General features: G+C 39.7%; 2 protein-coding genes across 2 annotated transcripts in view; both read left to right on the top strand.

The window, feature by feature from the left end:
* LOC101990605 (zinc finger protein 420-like) overlaps nucleotides 1-16,518 on the top strand; it is an 80,478-nt gene that overhangs the window by 42,999 nt on the left and 20,961 nt on the right. Inside the window, 3 exon segments of the mRNA XM_013355484.2 lie at nucleotides 1,897-2,187; nucleotides 4,536-4,662; nucleotides 6,331-7,975. Coding sequence (XP_013210938.2) covers nucleotides 1,897-2,187; nucleotides 4,536-4,662; nucleotides 6,331-7,975 — 2,063 coding nt within the window.
* LOC101990320 (zinc finger protein 320-like) overlaps nucleotides 11,089-16,518 on the top strand; it is a 22,549-nt gene continuing 17,119 nt past the window's right edge. Inside the window, exons 1-3 of the mRNA XM_026778410.1 lie at nucleotides 11,089-11,313; nucleotides 11,952-12,042; nucleotides 15,031-15,178. The gene's annotated coding sequence lies outside the window, so the exon portion shown is untranslated. The remainder of the gene's footprint in view (nucleotides 11,314-11,951; nucleotides 12,043-15,030; nucleotides 15,179-16,518) is intronic.

The raw sequence follows: 16,518 nt of genomic DNA, 5'->3' as shown, positions 1-16,518 counted from the left end.
CTGCTTCTAATTATTTTTTAACATTATAAAAATGTTGCATACAAACAAAAATCACATGCTGAAAATAATCTGACTGTATAACTCAATGTCTTTTTACATAGTTAAAGTAGTTATTGGGAACAGAAGCTCTGGAGCCTCACATGGGATATTATAGTTTCAATACTCAATACATTTTGATATACTTATCTGCCATCAAAAAACAGACCAAAAAAAGTGAGACAGAACTAGAAAAGCACTTAGCTTTACATCCTTCGCCATAACTGGTGTTTATTACCTGCATTCAGTTCTACCTCCAACCCAATATTTATAACCTTTCTTGTTCTCTTTTCTCCATATTCTGCTGTGCCCATATGTATGTTGTTTCCATAAACATATAGTAATGGTAGATTCTCCCTATGAGGGAAAATACCGTATTCTCTTTCTAGTACTGTATGATCTCTCTTACAATTATACATTTTGATTTCATCCATTTTCCTGCAAATTTCTTCCATTTTTCTCTTCAGCTGAATAGTATTCCATTTTATATGTATATCATTTTCATTGTGCATTCATTGGGAACAGACAATTAGGTTGATTATAATTCTTTGCTAATGTAAATACAGCAGCATTAACCACAGAGTATAAATATCTCTGTAGTGGGGTGGGGTATTTTCTAGATATGTGCCCAGGAGTGAAAGAAGTGGGTCTTAACTTTAGTTCTGTCTTTAATTTTCTAGTAATCTTCAGGCTGATTTTCATTTGAGTGTACTAATTTGCCTTAAAGGGTCATGCTCTATGAAGTGAAATGACCTAGTTTTAGTATAAATTGATCTCCACATGGATCCTTTGATTTGAGTCTGGATTATAAACTCAGTGCCTATTGCTTAAAGAGTCATCCTGATCAGATTTATTTTCTAACCTAGGTGGATCTATTAGAAACTCCCTTTTTATGGCTGAGAATGTGCCAAACCTCATATTCTATTCTCCCTATAAATCCAGGGCCCTGACCACCCTTCTTCAAGAGAACCCTGAACTTTTGTTGCCTGGTGCTCCTCCATCTCACCTTTCCTCTCAGTTTCTGTTGCTAACCTTGGGGTTCCCTTACTCTTTCCCTTGTAAGAGGCACCACCAACTGCATAGCCAGGGGGTACTGAAGTGGAAGCACCTCAAAGCCCACAACCTTTTATGGTTAATGTTCCCTTTTCTACCACCTACCTTTGTAATTGAAAACAACAGAACTCTTCTTTCTCTGAGGACCCCAAGGGCCTCACCTCTCGTATAAGTACAATCTTTACTACCTACAAACCCACCTGGGAATATGGCCGGCAGCCCTTGTAGGTCCTTTTTATTTCAGAGGAGGTAGGTTGGATCCAGGTTGATGCTCACAGATATGTTCTGGGACAGGATGAATTACGTAATGCCAACATACTGAGGTCGAACTTAAGTCTGTTGGAAACTTATCAACCTCAAAGATCAGGAGAGGTATAGAGGATTAATGAAAGCTTAAAATATATTCTTCCCAAATTGATTGTGGATACAGGTGATATCTGGGTAAGTCTTCTCCCATTTTGCCCTCTTTTTTAAAATATATATATATATATTTATTTGTTATGTATACAATAGTCTATCTTTGTGTATGCCTGCAGGCCAGAAGAGGGCACCAGACCTTATTACAGATGGTTGTGAGCCACCATGTGGTTGCTGGGAATTGAACTCAGGACCTTTGGAAGAGCAGGCAATGCTCTTAACCACTGAGCCATCTCTCCAGCCCCCCATTTTGCCCTCTTAAGTGCTTGATGTACCCCTCATGTACTCCCTTTGAGATTATGTTTGGAAGGCCTCCCTGAATTATTACAAAGCTAGATATTGGAATACCTAGAAAGAGTCACTGATCCAGAACTTCTTAAATTCTTGCAGGCAGTCCTGCCCAACATCTTTGAGACTGTCAAAGAGGACCAGCTACTGTATCAGGAGAGACACCCACCAGATGAGCCAGAGATACAACCTGTTGATTGGGTTTGGGTCGAGAAATATATGGCCCAGCAGCTAGGAGGAAAGTGTACTGGACTGTTCGAGGTGATCTTGGCCACACCGACTGCTGTTAAAGTAGCTGACAAGCCTCACTGGATTCAGCAGAATCATCTAAAGCTGTCAAAATCTAAACATGTGCCTAAGGAATGGGTGCTAAGGCCACTGGGACCTACCAAGGTACAATTAACAAGGCAGGGAAAAGACCCATAATAATGCTTGTCTTTTTCCTCCTGATGTCTGCCACTTAGGGGCTTATATGCCCACCTACTATGAGTGGAGACTCATCCAAATATCTGATGCAAAGATTTTAGCCATTGCCACCACACCTGACTCTTTCTCTAGCTATAAATCTCTGTGACCTAGTATAAGATTATGCACACACCACAGGGTTGTAACGCTTGGCCTATTGTGAAAAAATTAAAGAGAGGTATGGTAGTTTACCTTGCCCCTCAGATAGAACACCCCTTTGTGAGGTGGAGGGCGGATAGCACTGTGGGGGAAGGGAATGTGAGATATTAATGCTTGTGAGACATTTTACCCTTGGTTAAACCCAAAGATTAAAACTATTGGCTACAATTACACATCGTTAGTTTCAGGAAAAAAGTATCTTTACTGTTATCGTTGACCAAAGACGGGAGGGAAAACATGGGGCCTTTGGGTGTATGTTTTAGGACTAGACTCTGACACCGAGAGTTTACTGTTCAATGGTTTCAGCCCAAGCAACCAAAATTGTAAGTGGGTACCAATAAGGTTATCAGCCCAATAATCCATCTTGGGTGCCCTCACCCAAGAGAGGACTGGTCATCTCCCACTATGCCAACCTACCTGTTAAGACACATCCTAAAGAAAACTATAGTTTGAAATTCTTGACAGTACCTTCAAGTTCCTAAGTGGAACTAACTCTAATGCTACTGCTGACTGCTGGCTTTGCATTAAGCCTTGGTCCTCATGCTATGTAGACATAGCCACCCTTTCTTCCCAGGGAAACCAGTCTTCTGATATCAGAAAACTCATTGTGGATGAGCTGAAATCCCAACAATGCCCATGGACCAAATGGTCTCCCTCTTTAATGCAAGAACTCAAAGGCAAAGGTACCTGTTTTCACTCAGAATATTAGAACCTCAACAACTCACCATATGAGAGATTTTGTAATTCGAGCAGTCCAATTTCTAGTTCAGATGCAGGACACAGGCTTAACTTTGTGGTTCCTTCTCATGGGTGCTGGTTTGCATGTATGATAGGGTTGAAACCATGCATCAGCCTGGCTTCTACCACAGACCTGTGAATCCTTGTGAACTTACTGCCCCAGGTCTACTACTTCTCAGGAGGAGGTGGAGGTTGAGAACATTATCTTTCCCAGAGGGACATACCCAAGAGCCTCTGAGCAGTTCTCATCCCAGCCTTACTCAGGGAGGGGCTAGCTAGGTTGACTTTAGAACTGCAGCTCTTATAAAGGAAAACCAAAATTATAAGGAACTAGGGAGACTGATAGACGGAGACATATTCAAACTGGAAAAGGCCATCTGTCATCTGACTGACTCCCTAGCACAGGTGTTTCTACAAAATAGGATAGGCCTGAATTTACTATGCCTCCAATAGGGAGGCTTATATATGACTTTAGGGAAACAATGTTATTTATGTGCTAATCATTCAGGAGTAATCAGATACAAAGAAAAGACAGGGAAGAAACAAAACAGGTTTTCTAACTGGTTTGAATCACATGTCTCATGATTCCCGTGGCTAACATCCTATGTTTCCATGCTGATGTGTAACATTATTTGATGTGTTTTTGGACTTTCATCAATTTTTTGTAACTATTTGCATGTGAAATCTTCAAAACATCTGAAATTGTTATTTGTTTAAGTCAACTTCTATTATTTTTATAAAATTTTTGATTATATCAAATGTGGTTGATGCTGATTTTTCTATCTGCTTAGTAGTGGCCCAATATTTTCATAAAATTAATTCTATATACTACTTGATTTTATATGTTCAAGTTAAACTTTACAGTATACAGTGTTGTTGTATTCATTTTTACTGTGGAAAAAAACCAAACTCTTTCACTACTGATTTAACCATAAATTTTGCCTTCCATATGTACCAGTTTGCTCTTTAATGGTGTGGCATTGGACCTAGAGTCTAAACATATGAACTGAGCATGTTACAATGGAATCATGGTAGGCCCAAGAACAGACAGGATGATTCAGTGTCAATATTTTAGCATAAAATGTAGGCACAACATTTCAAAGCACATTTCCTCATCCTAAATTTTCCTCCATAGACATGTCCACTATGATCCTGTGCAACATAGAAGATAGATAGATAACCGTGTCCAGACCTTGAATGTGTGTTGTTTCGTGTATATTGCCTGTGAGACTACTGTGTCATCCTGTGGAGTATGACTATATTAGAAATCATCTTTGAGTAACTGTCTTTACCATCTAGTCCCCTAATTTCCTCACATCTCCTTATATTTAAGAGAGCACTCTGTCTGGTAGAAACACAAACTGTACTTTGTATTTCAGGGTCTGTTGACATTCAAGGATGTGACTGTGGACTTCTCCCAAGAGGAGTGGGAATGTCTGAACTCTGCTCAGAGAACTTTGTACATTGATGTAATGTTGGAGAATTACAGCAACCTGCTCTCTGTGGGTGAGAACATTTTGCTTGTAGACTTGCTAACTCAAGCTTTGTATGTACTGACTGTATAGGTTATGAACTCTGTTAGGCTATCGTGAAAACAATAGGAGATTAGGGAATGCTTGGGAGTAGAAAAGAGCTTTTACTTTGTGTCTTTTTTTCTCTCTTCTCCATTTTAGAGCTGTGATGCACCCTTCATTTCATTTCCGTAATACATTCAGAAACTCAGTAGCATATAATACTTCCAGTTATATCTTGAAGCTCGATGTCTGTATTGTTCTTAATATTGTTTTATTTGTGAGAAAAATTCAATATATTCAAACTGAAAATTCTCCCTAAATATGCTGAAGATTCACAGGAAATAGCAATTGGAAAATCATTCCTATATTCCTCTACTATGTATTCTCTTTCTTTACTGAGCATAGTACTGTATTAAACATGTTCATTCTTTCTAAAAATTATAGCATGGATCATGGATGGCCTCACAGAACACATAGATTATTATATGCTAGGCTGACGTGGTCACCTGTCCACAGCAAATAAGATTGTCTTGACAGGTGGAGAGCAAAGAGTAGCCACAACTAGGGTGCGTTAGTGAATGAGCGTGACAACAATGATAGCTTCCAATAAAAGAGTAAGAAAGAGGTGAGAATGCTTTTGCAATATTCAGTTCCTTTTGAAAGGATTCCTAATAATTGAACCTCGAATATATAGTTTCCTTGCCCAGGGATGCATACTAAATACTGTAATTGTTAGAAGATGTGTCTTATTACACCTGGATTATGGTTTTTACTTAATGCTAGTACAAATTGCAATTTTATTTGCTGATATCAGATTGGAATAATCTTACAACGTTCTAAGTCTAATGTGAGTCCATGAATTAGGATTATTCTGTGATTGCTTTCCTCGCATGTATATCAATGGTGGCTAAAAATAAGCCCTGACTTCTCATGATAGCCCTGCTTCAAATGATCTCGAGCAGCGAGAGGTTCTGAACCTTGGTAACGGTACAGCCTTTTAGTAGAGTTTCTCATGTTTTGTTGACTCCCAACCATAAAAAGGGTTTTTGTTGCTAATGTTTGACTGTAACTTTGCTACTAAGTGATGCCTTGGTTCCTAAGATCATTGGGAAAAACATGTATTTTCAGACAATTATGACCCACAGGTTTAGAACCGCAGATTTAGAGCCTCTGATGTAATACTTGCTGTGCATCTATTACTTTTTAAAGAATCTAAATTCAGCATGAAAATATAGAATCTGTGATGCTTTTCAATAGTCCTTTAATTTTCTATGGAATTGGGTATTTTGACTTAAATTTTCATTGCTGTACATTAGTAAGTAAACACTGTGAATCTGGAACTGGATTAAACTCTGCTTCATCAATTTCTGAGAAAAAAATATTTTAAAATAGTGGCATATACTTTAAATATACTTGGGCAGTTACCTCCGTCCCCAAGCTAATTACTGATTTCTCAGTTCTCTGCTTCAACTTCCTTGAAGACTATTACTCTGTGTTTGTGAGCATCCATAAATAACAGTGATGAAGAAAGTTGACTACTGGGAACTCTTCTAATAGTTGCTGGTTGGCTTATCTTAAGAGAGAACTTAGGGAGATAGTTATTTATCAAATGTTTAATCTTGGAACAAGCACTATTAATGTGAATTGTATTCATTTTCAGAGAACTGTTGCATATGTAATCCTGCCCATCTACCTGGGAATAATGAAAAGGAGTCTTCTCAGTGTAATGACCTTGGCAAAGTGCTTCATGACCCCTCCACAAGTGCATATTATAGAATAAGTGAAACTACAGAAAACTCTAATAACTATAGATGCAGTAATCATAGGGATGACTTTGTTGACTCATCAAACCCAGATAGACATGAATGTGTGCACACTGAAGAAGAACCTTGCAAGCCTAAGGACTGTGAGAAATCTTTAAATTTGTGTTCCAACATTAATAAAGATCAGAGACTCTACACTGCAAAGAACGAGAACAGGCAGGAAGAATATGATGACCATTTTAGCTCTACATACAATGGTTTACAACAAAAATTCTGCATTGGAGAGAAACCACACCAGTGTGGGAAATGTGGGAAATCCTTCAGTACTGCCTTAAGCCTCACTGTTCATCAGAGAATTCATACTGGAGAGAAGCCTTACAAATGTCAGGAATGTGACAAATCCTTCACTGTGAAGTCAACTCTTACAAAGCATCAAAGAATTCATACTGGAAAGAAACCCTACAAGTGCAACATTTGTGACAAATCCTTTACCCAGTGCTCAAGTCTTAAAACTCATCAAAGACTCCATACTGGAGAGAAACCTTACAAATGTAGAGAATGTGGAAAGTCATTTCATCAGTCCTCAGCACTTAAAAGCCATCAGAACATGCATACGGGAGAGAAGCCTTACAAATGTAAGGAATGCGACAAATCCTTTGCCCACTATTCTAACTTTAGGAGACATCAGAAAATCCATACCACTGAGAAACATTATAGGTGTCAAGAATGTGGCAGGGTCTTTCATTGGCTTTCACACTTAAGGAGACATTACAGACTCCATACTGGAGAGAAGCCTTACAAATGCAATGATTGCGACAGTTCCTTTACCCACTATTCATCATTTAGAAGACATCAGAAAACTCACTCTTTAGAGGAATTGTACGAATGCAAAGAATGTGGTAAGTCCTTTCTTGACTTATCACATCTTAAAAGGCATCACCGAATCCATACTGGGGAGAAGCCTTACAAATGTGAGATCTGTGACAAATCCTTTACCTTGAACTCAACTCTTAGAAGACATCATAAAATTCATACTGGGGAGAAACCTCACAAATGTGAGGTATGTGACAAATCCTTTAGTGTAATATCAAATCTTAGAAATCATCAGAAAATTCATACCGGAGAGAAACTTTACAAATGTAGGCAATGTAGCAAATCCTTTAGCCTGGATTCGTATCTTAGAATACATCAGAGAATTCATACTGGAGAGAGACCTTACAGATGCAGAGAATGTGGAAAATCATTTCTTCAGTTGTCAGCACTTAAACGCCATCAGAAAATGCATACTGGAGAGAAACCTTACAAGTGTACAGAATGTGGCAAATCCTTTACCCAGGACTCACATCTTAGAACACATCAGAGAGTCCATACTGGAGAGAGACCTTACAGATGTACAGAATGTGACAAATCTTTTACTGAGTGCTCAACTCTTAGGCAACATCAGAAAATTCATACTGGAGAGAAACCTTACAAATGTATGGAATGTGACAAATCCTTTTCTCGTAACTCACATCTTAGAATACACCAGAAAATTCATACTTGGTAGAGACCTTACAAATGCAAAGAATGTAACATGTCCTTTATTCAAATTATGAGATTTAGAAAACAGTAGAAAATTCAAACTGGAGAGAAAAATACCATTGCAAATAATGTGACATAGCCTTATCTGAATTCTCTGCTTAGAAAGCACACAAATAGAAGCATAAAGATATGAAACTTGTGAATGTCTTTAATCAAGGTCTAAATCTTAACACATTTCACAGGGCTTATATGAAAATAAAATTCTACAGGGAAAGTTTTGTTGTGTTTTGTTTTTATATGGTTGCATTGTATGTAAGTATTTCTGTGTACTACATGTATGCCTGGTGCTTGGAGAGTCCAGAGGAGGTAATCAGATCCCTTAAGCCTGGATAACCAGAAAATTGTGACCTGTTATATGTGTCGAGAATTGAACCCCAGTCTTCTGGAAGTGTAGTCAGTCCTCGTAACCACTAAGTCGTATCTCTAGCCCTTCAGAAAAGCTGTGATAAAAATACTGGATTCAACATCTAAAAATTCATAATAATAGTGATGTGATGAAGTGTAGTCAGTCCTCGTAACCACTAAGTCGTATCTCTAGCCCCTCAGAAAAGCTGTGATAAAAATACTGGATTCAACATCTAAAAATTCATAATAATAGTGATGTGATGATGCAAACCTTTAATCCCAGCACTCAGAAGGCAAAGCCAGGAAGATCTGTGAGTCAGAAGCTGTCCTAGTCTACATAGTGAGTTCATAGACAGCCAGGACTACATAAACACTGTCTAAACAACAACAAAATATCAAAATGAGGACAAAATATGGTAACATTAAAAAATGTGACAAAGCACTCTAATTTTGTTGAGCACTGCAAAATTCATAATCCTGAGAAACTAAATAAAGGTATACCATATATAATCCCAACATGTGAAATTCTCTGCATTTGATTGAGGTTTTTTTGTAGTGGGTTCTGCCTGTTGCAACAGAAGTTTCCTTAACGAGAAGTGATGACTACACTTATCTGTGGGTACAAGGTAAAATGTTTAGATTTTTGTGAGGGTTTATGCAGGTTTATTAAGTGGGTGTCGTAGGTTCTCCCAAGATTCATAACTGAGGAGGTAACAAGATTTCTAGTACCAGTCAGTCATGGTTTCCCGTCTGTGAAGAGGGGCTTAAGTCTGATGACAGAGCTGTTGGTTACTACCAACATGTGCTTGCAACTGATTCAACCTTAGGGGAATTTTGCCATGGTGATCTTTATATGGTTTATAGGCATCATAGATGGACAGGACTGTTGCTTCTCTCCTCTGGGAGCATACACGGTGCTTCTGGTAGCATAAACGATGTTGGTCAAGGAGAAGTTCATTTATCTTGAGACATGGACTCTCGCTGTGTTCCCAGCTGTCCTATACTCATTGTGTAGAAAAGGGTAGCATAGAACTCAGAGATCCCCCTTGCTTCTGAGTGCTTGGTTTAAGGCTTAAGGTTTAAGGCATGACCTCGCCTAACTAGACATAACTTTTTCTTTTCATGTCTTGTAAATTACCCAAGGTAACTGCACCACCTTAATGACATTCATGAATAATCAAGTGTATCTCATTTCTACTGATATTAAAGACTTATATTCCACTTAATTGGAAACTAATTGAAATATATGTTTGCAAGTGCTTACAACATACCAAATTACAACATAAAGTAAATAATGTAAACAGAACTACAAGTAGAAATGAGATGGAACAAGTGATAAAATGCCCTCTTCTCTCCAGGATTAGGTCAACAGGGTTCTATCAAAACTTCAAATAAACACAGCAAAGCTACTTAAAATACTTCTTGGAATAATAAAGGAAGTTTTCCTGAACCTTGATACAACCAAAAAGAAATTAGGAACTGATGAGGTCAATAAATAAATATTACCAACTACCCCCCCCCCCTTCTTCTTACACACACTGTCCACTCTCCCCTCCTACCTCTATTATCCTGGTCCACAATTGTAAAAAAAAAAATCTCTTTATTGTGTTAATCTTTATTCATTTTGCTTGGGACCCACTGAGATTAACCAGGGCCATCTGTGAGACTATGAGTTTGGAGCTCTGTGTTGGAACCTGGAGGGCTCTGCAGAGTATTACAATGAAAGGCAGTGATTCTCCTCCTACAATCCATTCATGGACAATGTTGGAGACATAAAGAGCCTTTCCCTTTCCTAGAGTGTGGTCTAATATGAGATCAATGCAGGTAAGTACTGCTACTATTAATTACTGATTACAACAGCTATATGGAGTCTAGAACATGGCATGTCTTAGCCCTTCCTCCTCTTTCCCTTCTATTCCCTTTCCTCCTCTTCCTCAGTGTTTCCAGAGCCATAGCTAGTAAGGTGTGACTCACATTTTTACACTTGGGAACACAACCTTATTTTCTGCATCCACCGGGGAGTGAGTGGGGTAGTGTGCGGGGCAGAGGTAGTCTTAAGTTTTATCTCAAAGCACCTTTAGCCTGATTCCCAGAAGACTAACTTGTTCCCGAGTGGGTAAAATGACAAGACCACCATCTAGTCGTAAAAGCTGTACAACGCGGGACGAACTCAGCCCTGAGCTGTTAGTAATGGGCTGACAATTGCCTTCTTGACACACCTATTTTCAAAATCCAATTTCGTGAAACGTCTATCCCCACGACCCAATTACAGTATTTTGTTTTGGTTTCTCATGTCTGTGTTGGGGATGGGACTCTGGCACCTGAATTTCGGCAGTTATCATTTGTGTGAGTATGTAGCCCGGGAGGCTGGTCGTGAAGTCGAGGCTAGTCTGCCTGTCTTTTAATCTGAAAGGTTCTGAACTCACTGTGGGGCGATACCGGGATGCAGCGTCCTCCTAGATCAGTTCTGCTCTAGGCTGGCAGCAAGCATGTGGGGAGGCTGTGCAGAGCGGGTCCAGGGCAGCCTGACAGCTGGAGCTGTGTGGAAGGCGGCCTGAGACGGAGTGGGAGGGACGAGTCCTCTATGGGACGGGGACACACAACCGGAAACAGCAGATGGAGGATGTTGTTGGCCATTGGTGAGGTGTAGAGGAAGTGCGTAAGTCGGAGGGGTTAGAATAGTAACGTAAAGGAAGCTGGGAAGTGCGGTTGCTAAGTCTCGGTAAGTTGAGCTGAGGAGCCAAAGCCAGAAGTTGTAAGTGTGAATTCCCTGTGATTCCTCCGGGACCTGCACCGTGGGCAATCGCGTGTTGCTGACCTAGGTGTAGACGACGCGGCGGGGTGTCGAGGGGACGCGAAAACTCCCCGGAGCGGCAGTCGCCGAGGGGAGCGGCCTGGGAAAGTCAGCTTCGCAGTGGCGGGAACCGCAGCCCGGCGGCCCTGGAATCTCCCAGGTTGGAGGAGCTGCGGGGCTGGGGACCCAGGAGGGAAGGGACCAGGGTGCGAGCAGTTTCTCTGCTGCTCACAAGGAAGCCAGCTGTGAAATATTGTTGTGAATATCTTACCCTCGTAGTTAAATTTTAGATCATCTGCACTGGACTAATCCTGATTTTTTTTAACCTTCTGGTTTCCAAAATATTCTTGTGAATATTTTGTAATATTGTGAATATTTTGTACAGAGACTGGATATTGTAGAATTGCAGCATTCTGGTTTCTGTGGGTGAGAACAGTTTGCTTGGAGTCTCCCTTGTTCTTCCTCGGGGCTTTTTGGCAAATTACTCAGCATGTTTGTGCCCATTGAGAGATCTAAGACTTCCATCATGTTTGGTCCTTGATAAATTTACTAATTCATTTGTGCATAATATTGTCACCCAAATCATTTATTTACTTTAATTTCTGCCCCTGAGTTTGAACTGAGCTGTGCTTGAGTTTGGGATTCAAGTTATACTCTCTGAAAATGCTTTCTAAATATTTGCATTGTTCTAACCCTGCATCTCAATCAGGGAATCACTTGTAGAACCCTCTCTTTTTCTACTGAGCACGGTACTCAGAAATCCCGATGATTTCTGAACAATCTTTTTCTCGTGTGCAGGTCTCACTGATCACCCAGACCTGCTCCCCTGCGCAGCAGAACAAAGAGATCAGGAAGGTAGAGAGAGAGGAGACAGTAGCTAAGGATCCAGGTATGGTGGAGGGATTGGCGGCAAGGGGTTCAAGTCAATGTGGAAGTGGGACATGAGATCAGATTTGCCACATTCACTTTCACTAGAAATAATTTTGAAGACATCCATGGAGACAGAAATCCTCATGATTAGCCTATTGTAGGCACAAGAAGACTTTCCACAGAAGAATTGATAATGGAGACAAAATTGTATTTGACCATACATGTGAGTGATGCTGTCCTTACTGCATTCACATCACTGATCATGTCATATTAATTGGTTTTCATTTCTATGATCTTAGTATATTATAAAATAATGAAAATGCCTCTAGGATTATTTTCAGAATTTTGGAGCTTTGGTATTCTAGCACATTCTCTACGTCTTAGTGTTAATGTCTGTTCCTGAAAGTAATGCCAACAGAGTTTTTGAAAAGAATCCGGAAATATATTTACAGACTGTTTAACTTTGTGGTGATATTTTGTTTGTGCTTTAACAAATAAAGCTTACATGAATATAGAGTGGGGAGCAAGTCACTAGTTAACCATTGAGGCCAGGCTGTGGTGGAACACACCTTCAACCCCAGCACTCAGGAGGCAAAGGCAGACAGATCTTTGTGAGTTCAAGGCTACCCTGGGCTACATGAGATTGATCCAGTATTGAAACAGAGCCAGGCTGTGGTGGCTCACATCTTTAATCCCAGTATTTGGGACTCATACACCTTTAATCCCAACACTATGGAGGTGGAGACAGGAAGGGTTATGGCTGGGCCGAGAGAGGAATATAATTCAGGATGAGACAGGAGCTCAGGGCATTCAGTCTGTGGATTTGTAGAGACAGAATACCCCCATTCAACCTGGGGATTTTGTAGAACTAGTGGCTGGCTGCTCTGTTTTCTGATCTTTCAGCTTTCACCCCCTAATATCTAACTCCAGGTTTTTATTATTAAGACCAGTTAGAAAACGTGCTACATAACTTCATCTACACTGCCTTTCTATGGATATCTCCTGTTGTCTTGTGGTCATAACCATTCCAATGGTTTCCATTGCTGTAATTGTAATATACTGTGAGATCGCCTCTAAATTTGGTCCTCTTGGTATTTTCTGGCTCTTTTCTTTTCCTTGGTACTTTCGGAATTACTTTCTGTAAGACATGCAAATAGCATTGGTAGAGGAATTGCTTGGAGTCTTAGAGAAGTCAGACCTCCTTCTAGGTTGTCTTGTGTTTGAAAAGAAAATGAGGCAGTGTGCCAGTTTTTACATGTTGTATATATTCTCCTGTTTTTGTCACTGTGCATGTCTATTTTCTACGTTTTGTGACATGCACCTGTGTTGATCAAGGACTTTCTATCTAATGGACCATTTTATCATTTGTTAAATACTGTTTACTTTGTATTTTGATACTTTTTTCTTTATTTTTCTGTCACCATTGTAATGATAGTCATCAGTTGTCTTTAACAGCTATTCATAATCATGGCATTTTTTTTGAAAACTTTCCTTCTTTCTCAGTTTTTTGCATCTTTAAAAATGAAATGAAATTTGGTAGAAAAATACATGCTTTCTCAGCTGTCCTTTTTTTGAATGCTTAAATCTGTTTATATCATTTGCTTAGGGAATAATATCCATTTATATTTCAAGAAATTACTGAAAGAAATGCATTTGTTATTATTTAGGAACTTGAGTGTGATCACTGCCTGGAGAGAATTTCTGTATATTGAATTTATATTATCTTATGATCTACACTATTGCACTTTTTAATATATACATGTTGGCCATTCGACTGCTGTTGACCACAGTCTATTAATTCATTTGCTTGTTTATTGATTGTATTGTCATTTGCTTCCTTTGTAATTTTTGGTAGATTGTGGGATTTTATCCATGGTAGTATAAGTAGATATCTAATAAATGTATCTTCTGTGTAGCCTGTCTCTTCATACTTTTAATTATTACCCTTTCCCTGGATGTTTTTTATTGTGCACAGTATTGTTTGTCAGTTCCTGCTGTTGTATCAAGTGTTGCCCCTTTGTGTTACTCTGCAAGGTTCATGGTTTCAGGACATGAAGTCTGTGGTTCTTTGTGTGGAGGAGAAAATTGAAGCCAGGTTCATGTTTTTCTATGCACATAGATACTTTTCCGAATACCACTATTTGAAGAGGCTGTCCAGTCTACAACACAAGTTCATGGTATTTTGGTAACATTCACATGGTCATTGCTATTGGGCAGGTTCTGAATCTGATGCTCTAGTGCATTGGGCTGTTTGTCTTCGTCAACTCTCATGGTACTGTTGGTTGTGTGGATCTGCAGTGTCATCTGGAATCACACAAGGATGACTGGAGCTTTGACTGTAGTTCATGGGCATGCTAGAATTGTGGTTATGGACAGTTGGGAGGCACAGTGTACATTCAAGGAATGGAACCTGAGTTTATGCAAGAATAATAGGTGCTTTTAACCATCAAGCTATCTCTCTAGCACTTAATTGTTAATAGAAAATGGTATAAAACCGTACTAGTCTTTTTTTTTTTTTTTTTTGTCCAAAGTACATGGCTTCTTCAACAATGGGTACTGATCTTTTACCTTTGGGAAGCAAACATGGGCAACAACAATACCTTGTAATGTTTTGGGGATGTCTTGGACAGCTGTTATTAACAATTACAAAGTAGGCTTCTTTTACCTGGTGTTAGTTGTTTTTTTAGAAAATCTATACCCTTGTGAGGAGCATTATCAATCCAGATGAGAACTCTTTATTTACACACTAAATGGATATGTATACAGACCTATATGTATTATAGGCATTTTTAGGTAGATGATAATAGTCTGATTCTTCTTGACTTCTTAGACATCCTTACAGTTATTTTACCCCGCTCCTTTTGTGTTTATGTTTGTCCCTGTCCATAATTAAGTCTTCCCTGTTTATCTTTTTCCTCCTTCAGATCATTCGTTCCCTGTTATTCCCCTGCCTGTTTTCTTTCCCACATCTAACAGCGGTCTCTTTTTATTTTCCTGGTTACTGCAGTCACTCCAGCTTATGGATTCACATCTGAAGATTAGGAGCTAGGAACTTCCTATGAGAGAGAACACGCAATGTCTTTCTGGGTCTGAGTTACCTCACTCAGTAAGATCCAGCCATTCAACTTCAAAGCTCAAGATTTCAATTTTTACAGGTGAATTATGTTTCATATTGTATATGTACCATATTTTCACTATCCATTTGTCAGCTGAAGGACATTTAGGTTGCTTCTCCTTTGTGGCTATTGTGAGTAGAGTGGCAATGAACATGGCTGAGCAAATATCTGTGGAGTAGGAGGGGGTTGAGTCCTTTGAACATATGCCAAAGAATTGAACAGCTGCGTCATGTGCTTGACTTCTTTAACATGAGGATTTATTTGTTTAATTGGGGATTCTCTATATTGATTTCCAGAGTGGCTAAATATATTGTTCAAAGAGTATGTGTTCTCTGTGCTTTTTGTTTTTTATGTTTCTGCTGTTTGGATTATTGGTAGTATTCTTCCTTCCCTGAGATATTGCTGTTTGCTTTTTTTCTTTTTTTTATTACTTTATAAATAATACCATTCAAAATTTACACCTCCTCCCCTCCTCCCATTTCCCTGCCACTTCCCCAACTCACCCTCTCCCCAGCCCCTTTAGTGCTAAGAGAAGGCAGGATACCCTGCCCTGTGGGAAATCCAAGGCCGTCCCCCTACTCCATCCAGGCCTAGGAAAGTGTGCATCCAAACAGACTAGGATCCCCAAAGCCAGTTAATGTAGTAGAATCAAATCCCAATGCCATTATTATTGGCTTCTATTGTCAGCCACATTCAGAGGGTCCAGTTTTATCACATGCTTGTCCAATCCCAGTCCAGATGGCCTTGGTGAGCTCCCATTCGATCAATCTCAGTGGGTGGACGATCCCCTCGCAGCCTTGACTTCCTTGCTTATCTTCTCCCTCCCTCAGCTCTTTATCTGGAACTTGGGAGCTCAGTCCAGTGCTCCAATGTGGGTCTCTGTCTCTATCTCCATCCATCGCTGGATGAAGGTTCTATTTTGGTATTCAAGATATTCATCAGTGTGGCTATGGGAGAAGGCCAGTTCAGGTACCCTCTCCTCTACTGCCCAAGGACCTAGCTGGGGACATCCCTTTGGACACCTGTCAACCATAAAATGGTTCCATTAATTAAGATATCTTCTTCCCTGCTCCCATATCCACTCTTCCTCCATCTCAACCATCCCACTCCCCCAAGGTTTCCCCAATCCTCCCATTCTCCCTTCTTTCTCCCCCTCTCCCCTTCCCTCCACTCTACTCCTACCCCCATGCTCCCATCTTTTGCCTGGTGATCTTGTCTGCTTCCAATTTCCAGGAGGATCTATATATGTTTTTCTTTGGGTTCACCTTATTATTTAGTTTCTCTAGGATCATGAACTATAAGCTCAATGTCATTTGTTTATGGCTAGAGTCCACTAATGAGTAAGTACATACCATATTCATCTTTTTGGGTCTGGGTTA

This window comes from Microtus ochrogaster, unplaced genomic scaffold, assembly GCF_000317375.1.
Source record: "Microtus ochrogaster isolate Prairie Vole_2 unplaced genomic scaffold, MicOch1.0 UNK138, whole genome shotgun sequence".
NCBI lineage: Eukaryota > Metazoa > Chordata > Mammalia > Rodentia > Cricetidae > Microtus > Microtus ochrogaster.
This window is presented reverse-complemented; position numbering and strand designations above follow the sequence as displayed.